Raw genomic sequence first — 17,400 nt, 5'->3', positions numbered from 1 at the left:
CAGTGCCCCCAGTTCTCTGATACGGCTCCCCATCAGCCAGTCTAGCTTGTGATCGTCAAGGGTCACTGCTCTGCTCTTCCCCCGCCTCTTGGTGTAGCCAGGCTGGTCGTGACAGGCTGTTTATAGAGCCCAGTGTTTCTCTGCTGCAGCGTTTTATTTGATTAAACCTGAAAAATCTGACAGAGGAGGTGGTGGCCACTCCTTTCTGGGGTGAGATGCCATGTGAATGTGGATTGATACCTCAGCAAAATACCCCTTTATTTTCACGGTATGTTGGGCAGAAGGTGGTGCCCTATTGATGCGTCTTGGCCGCAGGCCACCCCACGCTGACCAAGGAGACCCCCGTAAGGTTGGGCATGCATGGCCAGTACCTTCACCACCGTCATTGCCCTATCCCTGCCGCGCTCTCTGCGTTTTGGGAGACACTGGCATGGCCGTGCCACTGGTGAGCTGGTAACTGGTGAAGGATATAGTTAACAGCTAGTGTGCTGCAGTGGTTGCTCGGGGCTCTTCAGCCCCCACCCATGCAGTTACCAGCACAGCTTCAGTAAATCCAGCTGAATTCCTGGGTTTTACTTGGTACGTCTCCTCTGACAGCACGCTGTACAGTGATGCCCTTCTCATGCGCTCCCCTGCTTCTGTGTGAGCCTTAGCTTAGCCTGCTATGAGCAGGGTTTCATCTCGGTATCCTGGAGCGTGGGAAGGGGCAGGGGCAGGATCGTCACGCAGGGCACTGCAGGGGCAAGAGCAGACTTTCGAGCACCCATCTCTCCTGCCTGAGCTCAAAGGCTCGGCTCTGTTACCTTGGTGGCAGTTTGTGACCCCTCTCTTTTGCAGGCTGTGGAGCTGTGTGTGGCCAGGATCGCCCCTGAGTGTGTGAGAAGGTGCAGGCATGCGCTGCCTGGCTGTACCGCTTGGGATCTCTGCCTGCCCACATCCCAGCTGTGAGCATCCTCGGGAATGGGTGCTGGATGCTGGCAGGAATCCCCTGCAGCACTGCGGAGTGACTGGTCTCCCTAAGCTGCATGGGGACAACAGAGAGGCATGTGCATTATCCTGAATTGCTGTGAGCAGGTAATCCCTTGAGTCCGAGGGAGAAGGAGATTGTAGGCAAGACATTGGCAAACCTGACTTTTGCCCCCACACAACCCATGCTTCTTTTAGCCGCAGCGTGCTTTTTTGTCCATTCCCTTCAAACAAAGGAATGCCATTTTGGTTAACCCAAGGAGCATGCAGATTCCTTCTGATCACATGATTTATCCAGGATACTGATTTCTGGTTTTTAAGTTTATGACCATAGTGCAGGGGATCCCTAGTGCTGGGTGTCCTACAAACCCTGAATGTGAGGCAGCCCCTGTGCTGAAGATCCTGCCCCCTGACCAGCTCAGCTGAGCAAGGAAGAAGGAGGTGACTTACGAGCAGCATCAACAATGTCATAAAGTGCAAGTGGCAAGTTAATGCTGCTTTTTTTATTCCAGCCCTTTTGATGGGGCCCTGTTAATAGAGTGTTGGGGAGCAGAAACAAAGGAAAGAGCACAGCAGCTAAAAGCCGGTTGTCACAGCGCTGCTGCATTAGTGTGAAAATGTTGTGTTTTATCAGAAAAGAAGTGCCCTCTCCATAACAAATGGCATCGCACAGCATGTAGCAGCTCCAGCCTGTAGATTCCTGTGGGCTGTGGATGATGTCAATGTGCCCTTTGGAAGAGGGCAGAGAGGCTGAGCCGTTCAGTGGGATTCAGCACTCTTACTGTGATCTTCCCTGGAAGATCAGACTGAGAAAGAGTTGAAACACATGCAGTGAAAGCCTGGCAGGCTGGGGAGGGTGAGAGAAGGCAGTGTGAAGGGGTGCATCTCGTGGAGGGGATGGTTTTGGAGAGGGTGGGTGGTGGTGAATGTGGAGGGACTACAAGCGGGGGACCAGGGAGTGTGCTAGGGTGGGTGTCTGGAGGCTGTAGCAGGAGCTTTATTGAATTATGGGGTGGGAGCTCACATGGGAGCAGCATGAGGGAGGGCAGGCAGGCTGTGCAGAGGGCAGGGGTCTTGTGCACTCAGAGCAGCACTGGCATTCCCCTGTGGACAGCAGCGCTGGAGACTTCTGCACTGCTCCCGTTTTCCAGAAAAAGCATGCAACTTGCTATAATTTTCTCTTATCTTCTCAGAAAATGAAATGCGTTCTCTGAAATAACTTGTCTTTCCTTCCAGTGCTCCTTTAAATCTGTTCAAATGCTCCATCTCCGTACTTAGATCTGTAGTTAGAGGTAGTGTAATGCTCCATAGGCCATATGGGCCTGCTTGGAAGCTTCATCCCAAAACTGGATTCTGATCTGATACTTTAACAAATCTGGGAGATGTATTTTAACATACCTGGTTTTATTTTTAAGGTTTTCCCCAGTTGCTTTTTTCCCTATCTCTCTTTCTTGGGAAAACAAACCAACAAAAAAAAGCTCCTAAATTTTTCTTTTTCAAAGCTGAGTATTGCAGAGGGGGCCACTCGTCCCCACCTTGTTTGGAGGCTGTTTTTTTTTCCCTGCAGCCTGTGGTGGCTGTTAATTCACATTTGGTTTAGTAATTAATCAGAATATAAATAATACATAGCATGTTATCAGAAAACTGCATGCCAGTGCTATGGAGGCAGGCACTTTCGGCCCCGGCGGGGAGGGCTTGCCTTCTGCTGCTCTGCAGCCCCCTAAGGCCAATTAAGGTGCATCCTTGATGAGATTCCAGCCGTTCCTTGACTGGATAAATGGTTGCTCTGATGCAGGGCGGGGGCAAAGCAAGCAGAGATGAAGGGGGTTTTAGTGTTCAAACAGCTGCAATGAGCGCTGGAATCTGAGCACCCCCTCCTCTCCTGCTCCTCCCCTGCGTGCGTGGGCTGAGGCTGCCGTGGTTGTACCAGGTGGATGGTGCAGGCACCAGCGGCTGCTTATGGGAGACTGTGGATCTGCCAGATTCAGGGTAGCATGTCCTTTGCCTTCAGCCTTAGTCCTGTAAAGGTCTTGTCTTCTGAAGGTATGTCAACTGTTGATAAACGAAGCCTTGAAGAATGTCCCAAGTGTGGAAACTTGCTTTACCTTCCCATTCCCCTTCGCTACAGCTCTGCCAGCCTCCCAGTGTAAGCCCAGGGAATGACGTCTTTGGTATTTCTTGTTTCAAGGCTGGTGTTTATTTCAGCTGCAGTAACGAGTGCTAAACTGGCTGGCAGGAGAAATAAATGTTGCTATGACAGTTTGGGTGGAGATTTGGAAAAGACACTTGAAGTTGCAAAACAAGTATAAAAACCATCAAGAAAAAAGCAAGCAAAAATGCAAATCCAAAGCCAACGGACTCTGAAGGCCACCAGATTTCGACTCTGTCTTTAACATTCACAGCTGTGTATTTACTCCGTAGCAGGGCAGCAAGAGCAGAAATAATTGAGCCTGGGATAAGCTGAGCTCTGCTGTGGGATCTCGAAAGCTCCCTGCAGGAGGCTGAATATTCAGGGCTGTTGCATGCTCCTGAAGCTCTGTCCTTGGTCGTCTTGTAGGGATCATGGGACTTCAGTGCTTAAACAGTGACTTCCTTTTTCAACCATAAATCTCAAATAGGGAGACTTGGTTTGAAGCACAGCTTCAAATATGTTTCCTCTAGAGGAAGGAGGGAAAAGTGAGATGGTGCTGAGATGGGGTTCTGGCTCTGGGAGCTGTTTGGCCATTTGGCTGGTGTGGTGCCTGCTCCGGGGGTTTCCCATACTGTGGTCTCTCCTGCTCTAAGCTCTGGTGCAAAAGAGGCACAGCTGCAGCGGTGCAGTAACGTGTGGGATATTGTGTTTCTCAGGTGCTGGAGCAAGATGTGGTTCTCCAGTCTATCGACCGTGCCATTGAGGCTGTGCACAATGCGGCCATGAAGAATGGGGGAAAGTACAACCTGGAGCAGAGAGATGTCCTCCAGTAAGTACAATGGTCTGGGAGAGCTGGCAGATGGAGGGTGGTCAGCGTGTGATGCTTGTGTCTTTTCTATTCTTGGGGGTCAAGTTGGACATCATTGATTTGAGTCCCTGTGCTGCAAAGTGCTGGTGCACTCAGAGAGCTTCCCAGCATTTGAGCTGGTAGCCGACACTGCCTCTCCTGTCAACCACATCCAGCAAAACAGTGCTTTGGGCTTGCCCCTCTATCCCTATGCATGTAAAGAAAAGGAAACTCAGCTGCATTGTAGGCTTGGAGGAGAAATCCAAAACCTTTCCAGATGCATTTTCTCCTCTCTACCAGCCAGGAATTGTAGAGGTTGTTGGCATGTGGCACAAGGTCCTTTATATGTTCTCAAATAATTGCTTGTGAGGAGAATTTTTGTTTTTCTGTGATACCTCACACTCTGCACTGAGGCGCACTGGTTTAATCTCAGTTGAACAGCGATTCTAAAGTGCAGGCAATTTCTGAAGCTTGCAATGCAATATGGGACTCTCCCCTGAGGAAGAGGCATTTTTCTCCAGCGAACTGATGAATAAATCATGGGCTTTTGCAAATCCTCTTCCTTCCTCCCCCAGAAGTGCTTCCTTAGTTGTTAATGAAACTGGAGTTGGTGTTCAGAGTAATGTAACCCATTCTGGTATATATAGCCCAAATGCAATAAATCATTAAAAAATATCATTTAAATGTTGCAGCACGGTCGCTCCCTTCCTTTAGCTTTGCTGTTCCTGATGTCATCATTCTGTTTCAGAAAACTGATCCATCACCGAAAGGAGACAGTGTCCCGCAAAGGTCACTCTCCCACCCCGCAGGGGATGGTTATGACACAGTCCGCCAGCGATCACCACCTGGATGTGGCACGGCAGCCCAACGGGGTGTGCCGGACAGGATACGAGCGACATCACAGTCTTCCGAACACTGAGTTCGAGGAGGAGGATGAAGGTCTCTATCAGGTAAGGGTGGCTGGGCGCTTTCTAGCTTCTTCCTTCAGTGGCATGACATTGCTTGTCATGTTTAATAAAATGCCTTTGCAGCTGAAGTCACAAATCAAGTGTTTGTGCGGCTTACCTGGGATTACGGCAATGTAAATTGATGCTGTCTGTGTGAAAGAAGTCTGAAACAGTCCCTCTGCCATTTACACTTGTGATGCTTTTTGGGATCCTTGAGGGTCCATGGTTTTATGGTGACATGTGAGATCCACTCTATATTGTGTGACTCTCTCCTGACAACTTTCTAAAAGAGTTGCAAGCTCCCTGGAGAATACTTTGAAAACCGGTTCTGATGTGAGCAGCAGAACTCCCTCCGAGTACTCAGCACTGCTTTGTTTCCCCCTTGTTAAATCTGCACAACAAGATCTTTGGTCCTTAAGCATTTTGTCTGCAGTGTCTGCCTAGTTTTGCTACTCAAAACATTAAAAAAACCAAAGATCCTGCTTTGAATGTTGCTTGTCATGATGAATTAAAGGTAAATTGCAGGAAATATGAGTTAGAGCAGATTTTTTTTATCTCAGCACACAGTTCCAAGGTTACTGTGCGGCACCAGCTAGACTTCAGAGTAGCTGCCCGGGACGGATGCAGCACTTGTTGGGGATGAATGATGTGGCCGATTACACTGTGTAGGTATAGCTGGATGTTGGGGCTAAAGGCGCCAAGCAAGGCTGAGCACAGAGATTTTTTTTCTCCTACAGATGAACATGTGCACTGTAGTTTTTCTTCATGTATCTGGGATAAGTGTTTGGAGGCGGTGTTTGTAACGTACTGATACACTGTCACTCCTAGCAGATGAGGTTTGTTTTACACTTGAAGAACTGTGAGTCTGCAGAGATGAAAGGTAGCTCTGGCTCATGCAGAACATGGCAATCCCTACAAACCCCATTTTTCTCCCTGGTATTAATTTTCTTTTCTGGGCAGCCAAACCAGCTCCGGTCTCAAGCCTCTGTGTTATGGGCTAAGTGAATGGAGCACCTTACGGCCCATTCTCCATGCCAATTCCCCGTCTTTATCTGGTCTGTGGTTTGGTCGCTTGCCAAAAAGGAGCAAGACAGATTCCTTGGCTGACAAAGAACTGTTTCTGTCTGGGTGGCAGCGAGGATGCAGTCGAAGGGCTTCCAGCTTAGCCCTGTGCTGAAAGGGCTCCTTGAGATTTTAACAGCTCAGTTGAGGGATTTCCTGTGTGCTTTGAAAATACAAAATGGAGGAAGCAGCATTGCTTTCTTCCACTGGTTATGCAGCTGCCAAAGAGGAGACCTACTGAAATCTAAACTTTCTCACTAACTCCAGAGAAGCAGAGGTCTTGGGATGTGTTTTTCACTGCTTGGTATTTTCAGGTGCGTTCAATGTTTGCATCTGAAAAACAAAATTTGAGGTGCAAATTTCCTGTTAGTGGCTCTGTTCCCAGGGCTGAACTGGATGAAGTACTTGGTGATGGCACCTGTAATGAGCCTCTCTTCAGCTCCTCTGTAGTTCACATAAGGTGGGAAGCTGGGGCAGTTACATACCAGCTGCTAAGGGAGGAGGTTGGACTCACAGAGTATTTTAGTCATAGTCTGCTGCATTTGTGCATGCTCAGTGGGTTTGTGATGCTCGTTTCCGGAAGCTTTTGCTGCAGACCAGTGTGTCTGGCTTGGCAGAGCTTGCCTAGAGGAGGTGGTGGGCAGGGTTGTTGGTTTGGGTTTTTTTTTTTTTGTTTGTTTGGTTGGTTGGTTTTGTTTGGTTACAGGTTCCTACTATAATAGCATTATTCCCAGGAGTTGAAGGAGTGGTGGTGGTCTCTGCCTGCCCAGCTGGAAAGGGGATGGGAGTGTTGTGGTTGAGTCAGCTCTCGTCTCAAGCAGCACAGGGAGCCGAGCCTCTGCTAGCAGTCCCTGCAAAATGGAAAAGGAGATAAAGCACATGTGTAAAATCTGTGAATTTGGGGAGGTTCAGAACCTCCTTGTAGAGGCCTGAGGAAAGGGAGGCTTTCAACATGTGTGTAGGTGCCTCTCTCTGGACCACTGATAAGGTCCCTCCTCTTCTCCCCTCTGGACAGGAGGGATCTTAGCTGCAGGGACTCCTCCATGGTCACCTTCCCCATGGCAACTGGACAGAGGATGTTTTCTCCCCTTTCCTCCTCTTCCATCAGGGGGTTTTGGTGTTGTACATCCTCCTCTTGGCCCCACACGGCGGCTGGGATGTGGGGCAGAGTGAGGGGATGGCCACTGGTTACCCCTCACGACTCCTGACCGTGGGGCGGCTCACAGCTTGGGCAGGCATCAGCACAGGGAAATGCATGTGATGCTTCACGTTCTCATCGCAGCCACGTGGACTGTGGTGCATGGCTGTCTAATGAGGCTGGCAGGGCTCTGAGCTAACATTAGCTGTACATCTATTAATTTAAGCACTAGTCTGTAATAGCTGTGTTAAATTTGCATGGTAAATTTGGAAGGGCTAATGAAGCCATGGAAATACTCCAGAATGACCCAACCCTAGCTATCTCCAAATAACGTCATGTGGCTGCTCTAAGCTCTGAGCCTGCCTGTGTGCTAAATCCTGCTGCTTTGGTAATCGTGGCCGTGCCAAGCAGCTCTGACTCGTGCTGTTAGCTCTGTCGCTTTGCAGAGAGGGCTCTGCTCTTAGCACAGCTGAGCTTTCCAGATTTGGGACCAGCCTTCCAACCACGCGATGCAGAGCCCCCTCCTGATCTGTTTGGCCTCTCTCAGCTGTGCAATCTCTTTTTGGACCAACACGGATCATTTTTGAAGCTGTATGCAAGTATCATATAGCATTTTATCCAGAGAACAATGTGGGATGGATTGACAAGAGCAGAAGAGCTCAGGCTGGGAATCTGCAGCAATATCTCGTACTAATCCGCTAGCTGAGGCGCTTATAAAGAGGAGACTTATGTGACATAGTAAAAGGTTGATGGTATTAGGTGTTGGGTGGGAGAAAGGAACTGAGAGATCCCATTTTAAAATTCTTTGTAAGTTGTGCAAACTGCTATGTCTTTGCTTGTCTGGTAGGGTCTAGACATGGGCTGTGAGCACTGTATTGTCAGCTTTTGGCATTGAGTCTTGAATATTTGAGATGGGTCCTGAAGGTGTCTTATTTACAGGAATGTCTTTGCTCCCATTTCAGAGGAGGTTTCTGCCCTTTTTGGATCCAGTGAAAAAAAAGTACATTTTTCATTCCTTGTTCTGAGCTATTTAAGGTAGAGCCCTCTCAGGAGCCTGTCTCAGTTTTTCATTGCGGGGACTGGCAGTGCTCTGTGCCCTGTGTGGTGTTATAGGGCTGCTCAGCACTAATAGGTCACAGAAAAACTTCTCTTCCAGGGCTAAACAAACCTGGAAGATTGGCACTGTGTGATGGCCTGAATGTCCCTATAGATTTCAGCTGGCTTCAACCTGGGCTACCTGAGACATTCAGGCCATCACCTCTTTTCCCATCCTGTGCTGCCCTGGGCAGTTTTGTTGCAGGCAGCGATTGCAGTATCCCATAAAAACAGAGGCATGTTTCAGGCAAACAGGCTGTGAATCGCAGAAGTCCTGAGACCCCGAACTGAGTCTCCTGGCCCTGAGCCATTGGGATGTGAGGATTAGAGTATTGATGCAGTGTGCTCCCACCTAGCTTGGCTCCTGTGTTCAGTGGTGTCCTACTGATCAGAGGTTAACCCTAAGGTTACACCTCACTGGAGTAATTCTGGGTGGGAGCGATGTTGATGATCATGGTGTTTGGATCTGACAGCAAAAGATGAGTGTAGGAATGTAGGTTTGGGGCTCATATGCTGCTGGCTTGGTATTCCTAGCAGAGGACACTTACAGGAGAAACCCCAGATGCAGAGAGTTAATGCAACTCCCTGGCAAAAGCTCTTCCCAGCTGGTCTTGCTATAGGTAGCATAGGATTGTACAGAGGGTCTAGCCCTATTTTCTCCCTGCATGGGCAGAAATAGCTCTGAAAGCATGGAAAAGGCATTTACATGTCTCCAGTCCTTGGCTTTGTCTTTCTGCAAGGGTATTTGTAGCTGATGTAATGGATCTCTCCAGAAGAGTGTCTAAATACACGCTCTGTTTGCAGCTTCTGTGGAGCTATTGAGAGTAATGTGGAGTCACGGCGAGTGTGTGGGATTGCATTTAGAATAAAGGAGGAGTAAATGCTTGACAGGTCTCCACGATGTGTGTGCTGTGTGCTGCTGAACACAGCAATTAAACAAGGGCTGCTTTGCCTGTCACAGGGAGGGGATGAAGCCGGCTTGAGTCCTGCTTTGTTCTTCTAGGAAGCCGCCTATTAATATCTGTCCTCCTGAGAAAACTTCCCGGAATGATGAGAGAGATGTAAGGGCAAATTTACACACGCACACGAGAAAGGTTTCATGACAGAAAATGTCTTTATTGTCAACCTCCTTTGATTGCTCTGAAATTTTTCCTTATAGATCCCGCCACAGCCCCGGCGTGCTGCTCCTATCACCCCCCCACCTCCAGAGAAACGCAAGAACGCACAGATTGCCGCCTCTGTTAAAAGTAAGGACAAACTGCTTTCCAGATCTTGGGCATGAAATGGACACTGGAAGATATAACTGTCATGGTGCCCAGATGATTTTGCTTTGTGCTTAGAAAAGCATCCTTATATATATCCTAAATTCCCATAGGTTTTATATATGAAAAAAAAAATATATATCCTATATTCCTATAGGTTTCAATGTTAATGATCACGAGCTGGTGACCAGTGCACCTTCAAGCCCTCTCTGATCTTGGAGGGTCTGGGAAGCCTGGTGCTGTGGATGGGTGCCAGATACAGCATCCTCCTGGTCCTCCGGTGCCGGTGGCCCTGGGAAACATGGTGCTCTCTGAGGAGCAAACTCTGCCTGCTCACATGGCTGGTCTGGCCAGTGCACAACCTCAGTGACTTAAGATCCTTGTGGGTGTCTTTCTCCTACAGACACCATGGCCTTCTCCCAGCAAGGCAGAGGGAGTTTTCCCTGGCAGTGCAGAGTGCGGTAGTTCACCAGGGGGAGCTCACTGGTAGCACTTCCAGGACAGGCTCAAGTCTTGCTTTTGGCTCCCAGTTTGTCTGGCACTTTATTTGTACGGTGCTCATATGGGATTTCAATAAAATTGGTGGTTGGTGCCTATAAGGAGCAGTAATAATACCAGGGGCACAGCTGCCTACGTGCTGCCTGCAGGCAGGGGAGCAACTAGTCAGGAGCACTTCAGAGCAGGACCACGGGGCTGGGGCAGGACCTTCTCCATCTTTGGCACAGTTGGGCTGGCAGAGGCCGTGGTCATCCTGACAAGTTGCTGTCAGCTTGCCCAAGAGCTCTCCTGTGCTGTGACAGTCATGCCATTAGTGACACACAGCCCATCTCAATCCCACTCGTGTCTCCTTGTGAGGAGCAGGGCAGAGCTGTTGATTTGCAGAGATGAAACTTGGGTCTGGCACCAGCTTACTTAATGGTATTGAGCCATTTTTCACTGTGGTAGTGGGAGTTCACAAAGGTTAGTTTCCTTCAGCTCATTATCTTCATTTAATGAAGCATGGTGAGAGCTATGATTTGTGAATGCTCCTCTCTGAGGAAGAGGAAGAAAAAAGGGGGGTGCTGAACCCCTGTGGGAGAGAAGGGCCCTGTTTTTCTGCCTAGCTTGTGCTTGCCTTAGGGTGGAGTGGTGGATGGAGTAGTGGAGAGCTCCCAGGACCAATGGGGCAGGAAGGGCTGGAGTTCCCTGCAGAGGTGCAGCAAAGGCGTTTCACATGTCTGTCCCACTGGTCCTTCCTTTGGTGTGGGGGGAACTGCCTTCCCTGAGAGCTGGGCTCCCCATGGGGTATGCTCCTTCTCTTCCAGCACTGACATCAGCTGCTCTTGTGAAGCTCTAGATGAAGGTAGCCCAGTATTTGCCCGAGTAACTGTTTTCATAGTCAGGGAAGGACTCGGATACATTTCTGCCCTCTAGAAACTAATGGATAAGGTTTACCAAAACTATATATTAGACCAGGTCAAAGGAAAGAAAAATCTTAACGTCTCTTTGCTTGTAGTGGATTTTTTTCTTGGAAGATGGGACAGCTACCACTGCTAGAACTAGTCAAAACTAGAGGTGGGGGGAGAAATACAGCAGAGCAGATAACGTGGAGGCTTGTGAAAGTGGTGGATGCTAGCAGGGCTGCAGGACTCGTGATGAAATGTTGGAGAGTGTTGAAAGGGAGAGACTAGAGGTGTTGTCAGCCAAATGTTTCCTTCACTGTGAGTGCTAACCATGGTGTGCAGTTGGTGAGGTGCATGCAATAGGGAGGCGCCGGCTGGCATGTGAAGCCTTCAGTGTCTTGCAATTCTCAGGCACCATCATTCAAAAATGAGGGCTTAGATCCTGAACACAGAAAAAGGCCCTTGCTAAGCTGGGGGGAAAAGACTTTTCTGTCCCTTAGTCCTGTCCCTCCCTCCCTTCCTTCCCCTGCGTAAAACACTAAGCCCTTTGAAGAGTATTCATCTCAATAGAGTAGTTTTCCCCTTTCTAAGGAGGTGATTGTGTGGGAATGCTCCAGAGAGAACTGGTACAATTTTGCTTTGAGATAAGTGAGGCAGGAAGAGGAGTTAAACTGCTCTGGTGGCATGCACAATGAGCCTTTTAATGGACTGTGCTGTAGCAATTTGTTTTTTTCTTTTTTCCTTTGATGCTGTTGCTAAGGCATTTTTAATTGTTCCCTTTCAGATGCTGTTGAAATTATCCCTGGGTCAGCTTCTAGTGCCTCCTCTATAAGCACAACATCCCTGGATACCTTGTACACTGCTTCTTCTGTGTCAGAGACCGCTCTCCCGACAGCCACCTCCAGTCCTGCCAACACCCCACCCCCTGTCCCGAGTCGGAGCGTCCACACCACAATAACGCGCAATTTGGATGCCGGCTCTGTGGCCCACTCCCGCTATGGGACTTCCCCAAAGGATGGGGCCAGCAAATCTCCCCAGACCAAGAGGGCTGCCCCGGCACCACCAGCTGAAGGCGGGTCCCAGAGATCCCACACTGTGGATGGGGAGAAGACTTCTCAGGTGAAGAAAGCTGCCCCGGCCCCCCCTGCAAGCCTGGATGCCTTCAACTCCCTCTGCCTGGAGGATAAGAAGGCAGCTGCAGTGGAGCCAGTGCCACCAGAACCCAGTGGTCTGGTGGCGTCTGTGCCCAAGACGATAGGTGCCGAGCTGATTGAGCTGGTGCGCAGGAACACCCACCTGAGCTACGAGCTGTCCCGCGTGGCCATCGGCGTGGTCATCGGCCACATCCAGACCTCCATCCCAGCAACCAGCAGCATCATGGAGCAGATTCTCATCTCCGTGGTGGAGAGTAAGGTAACGTGCGTGAGGCGGGGCCAGGGGCTGCTGCAAACCACTTCCTAGCATTGGGCAGGTGTTACGAGCTCAGTGAGCAATCCTAACAGTTGGGATGAGAAGTGCAGTGAGATCCCAAAGGAAAGGGGAGGGGTGCTCGATATGGGGGTAAATGTCTAGCCAAGGGAACCAGGGCTTTAAACCAAGTCCGAGTGCTGGTAGTAGGGTAGTGGAAAACAGGTGAGTTTATTCCCCAAATGAGCTGCAGATATATGACATAACCTTGAGTTTGTTGCTGGGAGTGAGAGGTGAAACCAGCTGAGAGGGCCCTTCGTGCTGGGAAGCACTGGTATGCTGTGGTGGAGGGCTGGGTGTCTCAGATGAGACTGCAGTTTGAGGAGAGGGTGATGAGATGGGCGGCAGTGAATTGAACCACATTAGGTGGGAGATGATGACCTTCCAGGTCCCAGGGACAGTGCTGGTGACAAAGCAGTGGTGCAAATGGGTGCAGCAGGACTTGAGGCATGCTGAGAAAGCTCTGATGAGTTGTTGACCACTGATTGTGAAAGCTTGCAGAGAACCATTGTGGCAGCATAAAATCAGAGAAAGAAATGAATAGTGACTTTTTAAAGAGGTATTTTCTGTTATGAACATGACAAATAGAAGCTGAGGAGAATGGATCCTTCTCAGTAAGTGCTTCTGTATAGAAACCTTTTATAAAATAATGCATTGTATAAACTTGTTTTCTTATTTGGTGCCGCACATTGTCTATGTAGATTCTGCATGCCTATGCATACTATAAATCTGCATGGATTCTTGTCTCTTTTGATGATGGAGCACCCAAACTTCTATATGTCTGGCCTGGTCTTTTATCAAAGTGATGAAAACTAGTTTTCTGTAGATGGGAACCTCTCTATTCTATAACACACGCCCCGGCCCTACTTCTTTTAAAGACCATGGAAAAGTAGTTTTTCAGCTGCTGGAGGAAAAGCGTTATCTTGAGCTTGTTCTAAATAAACCTTATGCCACAATGATTGTATATTCCTCCTTCCTCTGCTGCAGACATGCAAGGAGGGAACTAAAAGGATGCTTCTTGTGGCAGTCATTGAATTGACGAAGTGCACCTGGGCAGCTCTCTGCTTTAGTTGGAGCGATAATAAATTTCAGCTCCCACTTGCTAAATACAACCCTGAGGAGTATGCTTCATATAAACATCTAAGATTGGAGTTCCATTGCTAATGACAAGATTATAATGAACTGTTCAGAGGCATTTGAATAGGGAAAACTAATGGCATTCAAATTTTAGATCAAATCGTAATCTGGTTAACTGTCTGCACTGAATAGAAGGTCCTATAAGCAATCATTAAGTCTGTGGCCATAACCCAACGGTTAATTGCTTCCTTCTTCAATAACAATACCGTGTCAATGTGCGATCTAGATTCAGCAAAAAAATTTAGCTGTTTCAGGCAAATGTTCTGGCTCTGACTTGCACGCTAAGAAGTTCAGTTTTCTTTTATTTGGACCTTGGACAAGATTTTAATATTATTTTTGTCTTTAATACCTGTTCTTGGGATACAATAAGCTTAATTCCACAGAAGTCATTTAGTGCCAGGTTTCTGCAGAGAGGATTTGAAAACCTCAATTTCACAGCTATTGCTGTAGACCAGCCTGAAAAAGATGGGGAGAAATTCTGATGCTGGTGCAGGGATGAGTATGGATCTACTCGTAACTGATATGGTATCTGTCATCTAGAACATCCACGGGACTTAAAAATGCCTGGTACTGTATGGAGACAGAGCAGGAAGGTCCTGTCCCATCTCATAATACCTCATCATACCTATCTTGAGCAGTACCACTTTCAGAAGCGGAGCCTGGGTGGGCTTGCACAGTGCTCAGGTGTAAATCTTGTGGTTGTGGTGTGTGTTTTTTCCTGAACGTCCCACGCAGAAGATACAGCTCTGCTGATACATCTGCTGGTCCCAGATGAGGTTGTTCACCTGGTGTAGAAGACCAGCTCTAACAGTTGAAAGGGCAGTCACGTGTAATTGTGGGGTGGCTGTACTGCTGTAGTTTCACTAGCATAGTTTAACAGTACAAATTATAATTGTTGACTTTGTGGTGTTCATTATACCAAATCATTCCACGATCTCAGGGGTTTCTGTGTAGAATTGTTGCTGAGTCGTCAGTTCTAAGTCAAGGGCTTTTTTTCTTTAATTTGTAACTTCTGAAATCCCTCTACACCCCAATCCGTGCAAATACGTGATCAATTCCTCTTTTGTGTATTTTTCACGGTTTTTCTTCCACCTCTTAAAACAGAGCAAGAGATCAGCTTTGATTTAAAGCTTTGGTCTGCTCATGGTAGATATCATACCTGCTTCAACCTTTTGTATCACATTCTTTAATTAGTTACATCCTTTCTGTTCCTATTCCAGTCTTAATTTGAAGTCAGATCACTGGTTTACTAAATCAATTCCAGAATCCATTACCTTGCTTCTATCCCCAGTGCTTTCTGAAGGTTGAATTGTAGTGGCACTTCGCTCTTATTTACCTTGCTGCTCTTCCAGCACGGAGTCAGCCCAGGCACTCATTTTCAAGAGAACAAAAGACGCTTCTGCTGGGACAACATCATGCTCCTGCTTTTAGAGAGGTAACACGAGGCTACGCTGTGGAAACAACAAAGACAAGGAGGGTGCTGAGGTGCTCACACCTTGGGAAAGATGCTTCAGAGGTACCGTACTACTTGGGGAGGCCTGATCTGCAGGCACAAACGTGCCAAGTTGGCTTCCCCGTCTCAGGCTTTGGCCTGGCCTCGGAAATGGCCCCTCTTCTTGTCCTTGAGCCGGTTCCTGCTGCGTGGCATGGTGACTGGGCAAGATGAGCAAAGGGAAATGAAACCTCTTTTCAAAGGCACTGCTGCAGTGACTGTCTAAACTGGAGCTGGCTTTCATGGGAACTCATGTGAAATTTGGACATAACCAAAGATAATATAGATGCTGCCTGGTTTTCAAGCATCTAGAGAATCACTCGGATTAGTATGTATTGGTGATATGTTATTGCCTTCAGCTCTGCTGAATTATCTCCTGTCTGAGAGGAGGGGGTAGTACTGTAGACATCTTGTCTAGGGAGGTCGATTTGAGGATTTATTAAACTGAGTGTGAGGCAAGCAAAATTGCCTAATACACAAGCTAGCTACACCTTGAGAGGGAGTGCTTAGAAATCACTTATCTGCTTTTTATTAAATTAGCATTGCTGTGTTGCACTTGTGACTCAGACCCATTTTGGGCTGCCTTAGATTTAAGCTTGAAAACAGCTGACAGAGGTGCATAATTCAGTTCGGTTTTGCAGATCAGCCCCTGCTGCTGGGTGGGGTCAAACAGTTCTTGGATGTGTTGGAGATGGAGGAACAAGTTAGGAAGGTGGTGTGGGAGGCGACGTATTTCTGGAGGGGGTTTCCCTTGTGCTCTAGTGTTGGGCTTTGACCTGCTCCCAGCTGCCCATCACCACTGCCTGGTGGCTGCCTGTTGTCCTCAACAAGCCTTGACAGACCTCATTGCTAACATGACCAAGCTCCCTCTCCTTCCCCTGAATCCACATGGGCTGCCTCTTGCCTGCAGTTCCTGTTCATTCATTGATTTGGCTTTGCTTAAAGGACAATTGCTTTTGACAAGACACAAATGCTACTCTGAGACTCAGCTTTTCCCTGCGGGAGCTTTGTCCCTCTGCTCGCGTGGGACAATGGGAAGGTCGGCAGGGTGAGTGCTTTCAAGGCTGAGTCCTTCAACTGGGCTGTTAGGGTGCCTATGCAGGGCTCCTCCGTGGTGTAATACTGTAACAAAAGTGAGTCTGGAGGGTGGGAGGAATGCATTAGTGCTTAGGCAAGTCCTTTGCTCACTAATTGCTACAGGAGCCTTTATGAAGGTCTGTGCCAGAGTCTTCACACGCAGCCGTCTCAGTTCAGCTGTAGATGGGCCACACTCATCCAGAGAGCACCACTGCTGAGCACATCCATGGAGCAAATGGGCATTGGGCTGCAGGTGGCCGGGGCACCTGAAAAACGAAGGCTGTAGACACCTGACTGAAGCGTAGCTAACGCAGTGGATGAAAGCAGAGTTCGTCTCTCTCCCCGTGACACCCCACATGTCTGTGCACAGTGGGCATTGCCTCCCCACAGAGCTGGCCTGCCCCGCAACAGGGCTGTATCCCAGGGTGTCCGGCCGGGAGCAGACCTGCTGCTGCCAAAAGAATGTGTGTGAAAGGCCTGCCCTGCAGAGCTTGGCTCAGCTCAAGTCAGGCGTCTCTCTTGCACCATGTTTCATCTGGTTTAGTGACTGCTGAGAAGCCTGCCAGTCTGTGTATGTTGAGAGCAGTGTTAGTAGCCTGGTTTTTATAGATGGTGCTGTAGTGGGAATGGTTTGCTGTCCAGAGGAGGGGGGAATTCCCAGACCAGACCCCTGAAATGCGTGTAAAAAGCTGCTATATGGTTGACCCAAGGTAAATCTGGGCTCATCTGGAGGGAAACTGCTGGTAGGTGTGTATATCCATGGCACTGGTGATCCACCACGCTTGCTGACGTGGTGGAGAGGGAGCCATGGGAGGGGGCAAGGCAAAAATGAGAGGAAGAGCTTGGCAGGAGAGCATCCAGGTTTTCATGACAGGTATGACCACCTCTGAGCAGTATGGGTGCGATGAGGTTCCCAAAATTATTTTGGGCTGCTCAGGAGGAACAAATCTCTACAGCAGTTTGTTCTGCTGGGCTGGGAGGAGGGAACTATTTGAAACAGCAAGATAATGCAAAGCAGCATTGTTAGAAATACTGAAACAACCTCCTGCTTATGAGCTCTCCGGCAGATTCCTGAAAACGACCATATGACAAAGCTGCAGGTTGAAGTAGCTGCCAAGATTAATAAGCAGAGACCTGACCCTGGTGGTGGGAGGGCTGAGAATGGTGCTGAGAGTGCACTGAGACAATGCGTGGTGTAGTTATACCAGTCGGATTGAAGTGCTTGTTAATGGATTGATCTCATCCAAGTCCATTAGGAGCCATAAGGGCTGCAGATAAAGGCTTGGAGGAAGCAGATTAGTGATAAGAGGCTGAGGAGAGTGATCATTAAAACGAGTACTCATTAAAATGCTTATCCAAAAAGACATCCCAGCAGTGGACTGAGGTAGGACCAGCCC

The 17,400-nt window shown here is 48.6% G+C and overlaps 1 protein-coding gene across 4 annotated transcripts in view; it reads left to right on the top strand.

The window, feature by feature from the left end:
* Positions 1 to 17,400, top strand: part of NCKIPSD (NCK interacting protein with SH3 domain) — a 54,704-nt gene that overhangs the window by 18,791 nt on the left and 18,513 nt on the right. For all 4 annotated transcript variants that reach the window (XM_074879258.1, XM_074879259.1, XM_074879260.1 and 1 more), the window contains 4 exons: positions 3,814 to 3,926; positions 4,693 to 4,894; positions 9,346 to 9,433; positions 11,615 to 12,243. In XM_074879258.1, coding sequence (XP_074735359.1) covers positions 3,814 to 3,926; positions 4,693 to 4,894; positions 9,346 to 9,433; positions 11,615 to 12,243 — 1,032 coding nt within the window. The remainder of the gene's footprint in view (positions 1 to 3,813; positions 3,927 to 4,692; positions 4,895 to 9,345; positions 9,434 to 11,614; positions 12,244 to 17,400) is intronic.

The sequence above is a fragment of the Strix uralensis genome, chromosome 10 (assembly GCF_047716275.1).
Source record: "Strix uralensis isolate ZFMK-TIS-50842 chromosome 10, bStrUra1, whole genome shotgun sequence".
NCBI classification, from domain to species: domain Eukaryota; kingdom Metazoa; phylum Chordata; class Aves; order Strigiformes; family Strigidae; genus Strix; species Strix uralensis.
This window is presented reverse-complemented; position numbering and strand designations above follow the sequence as displayed.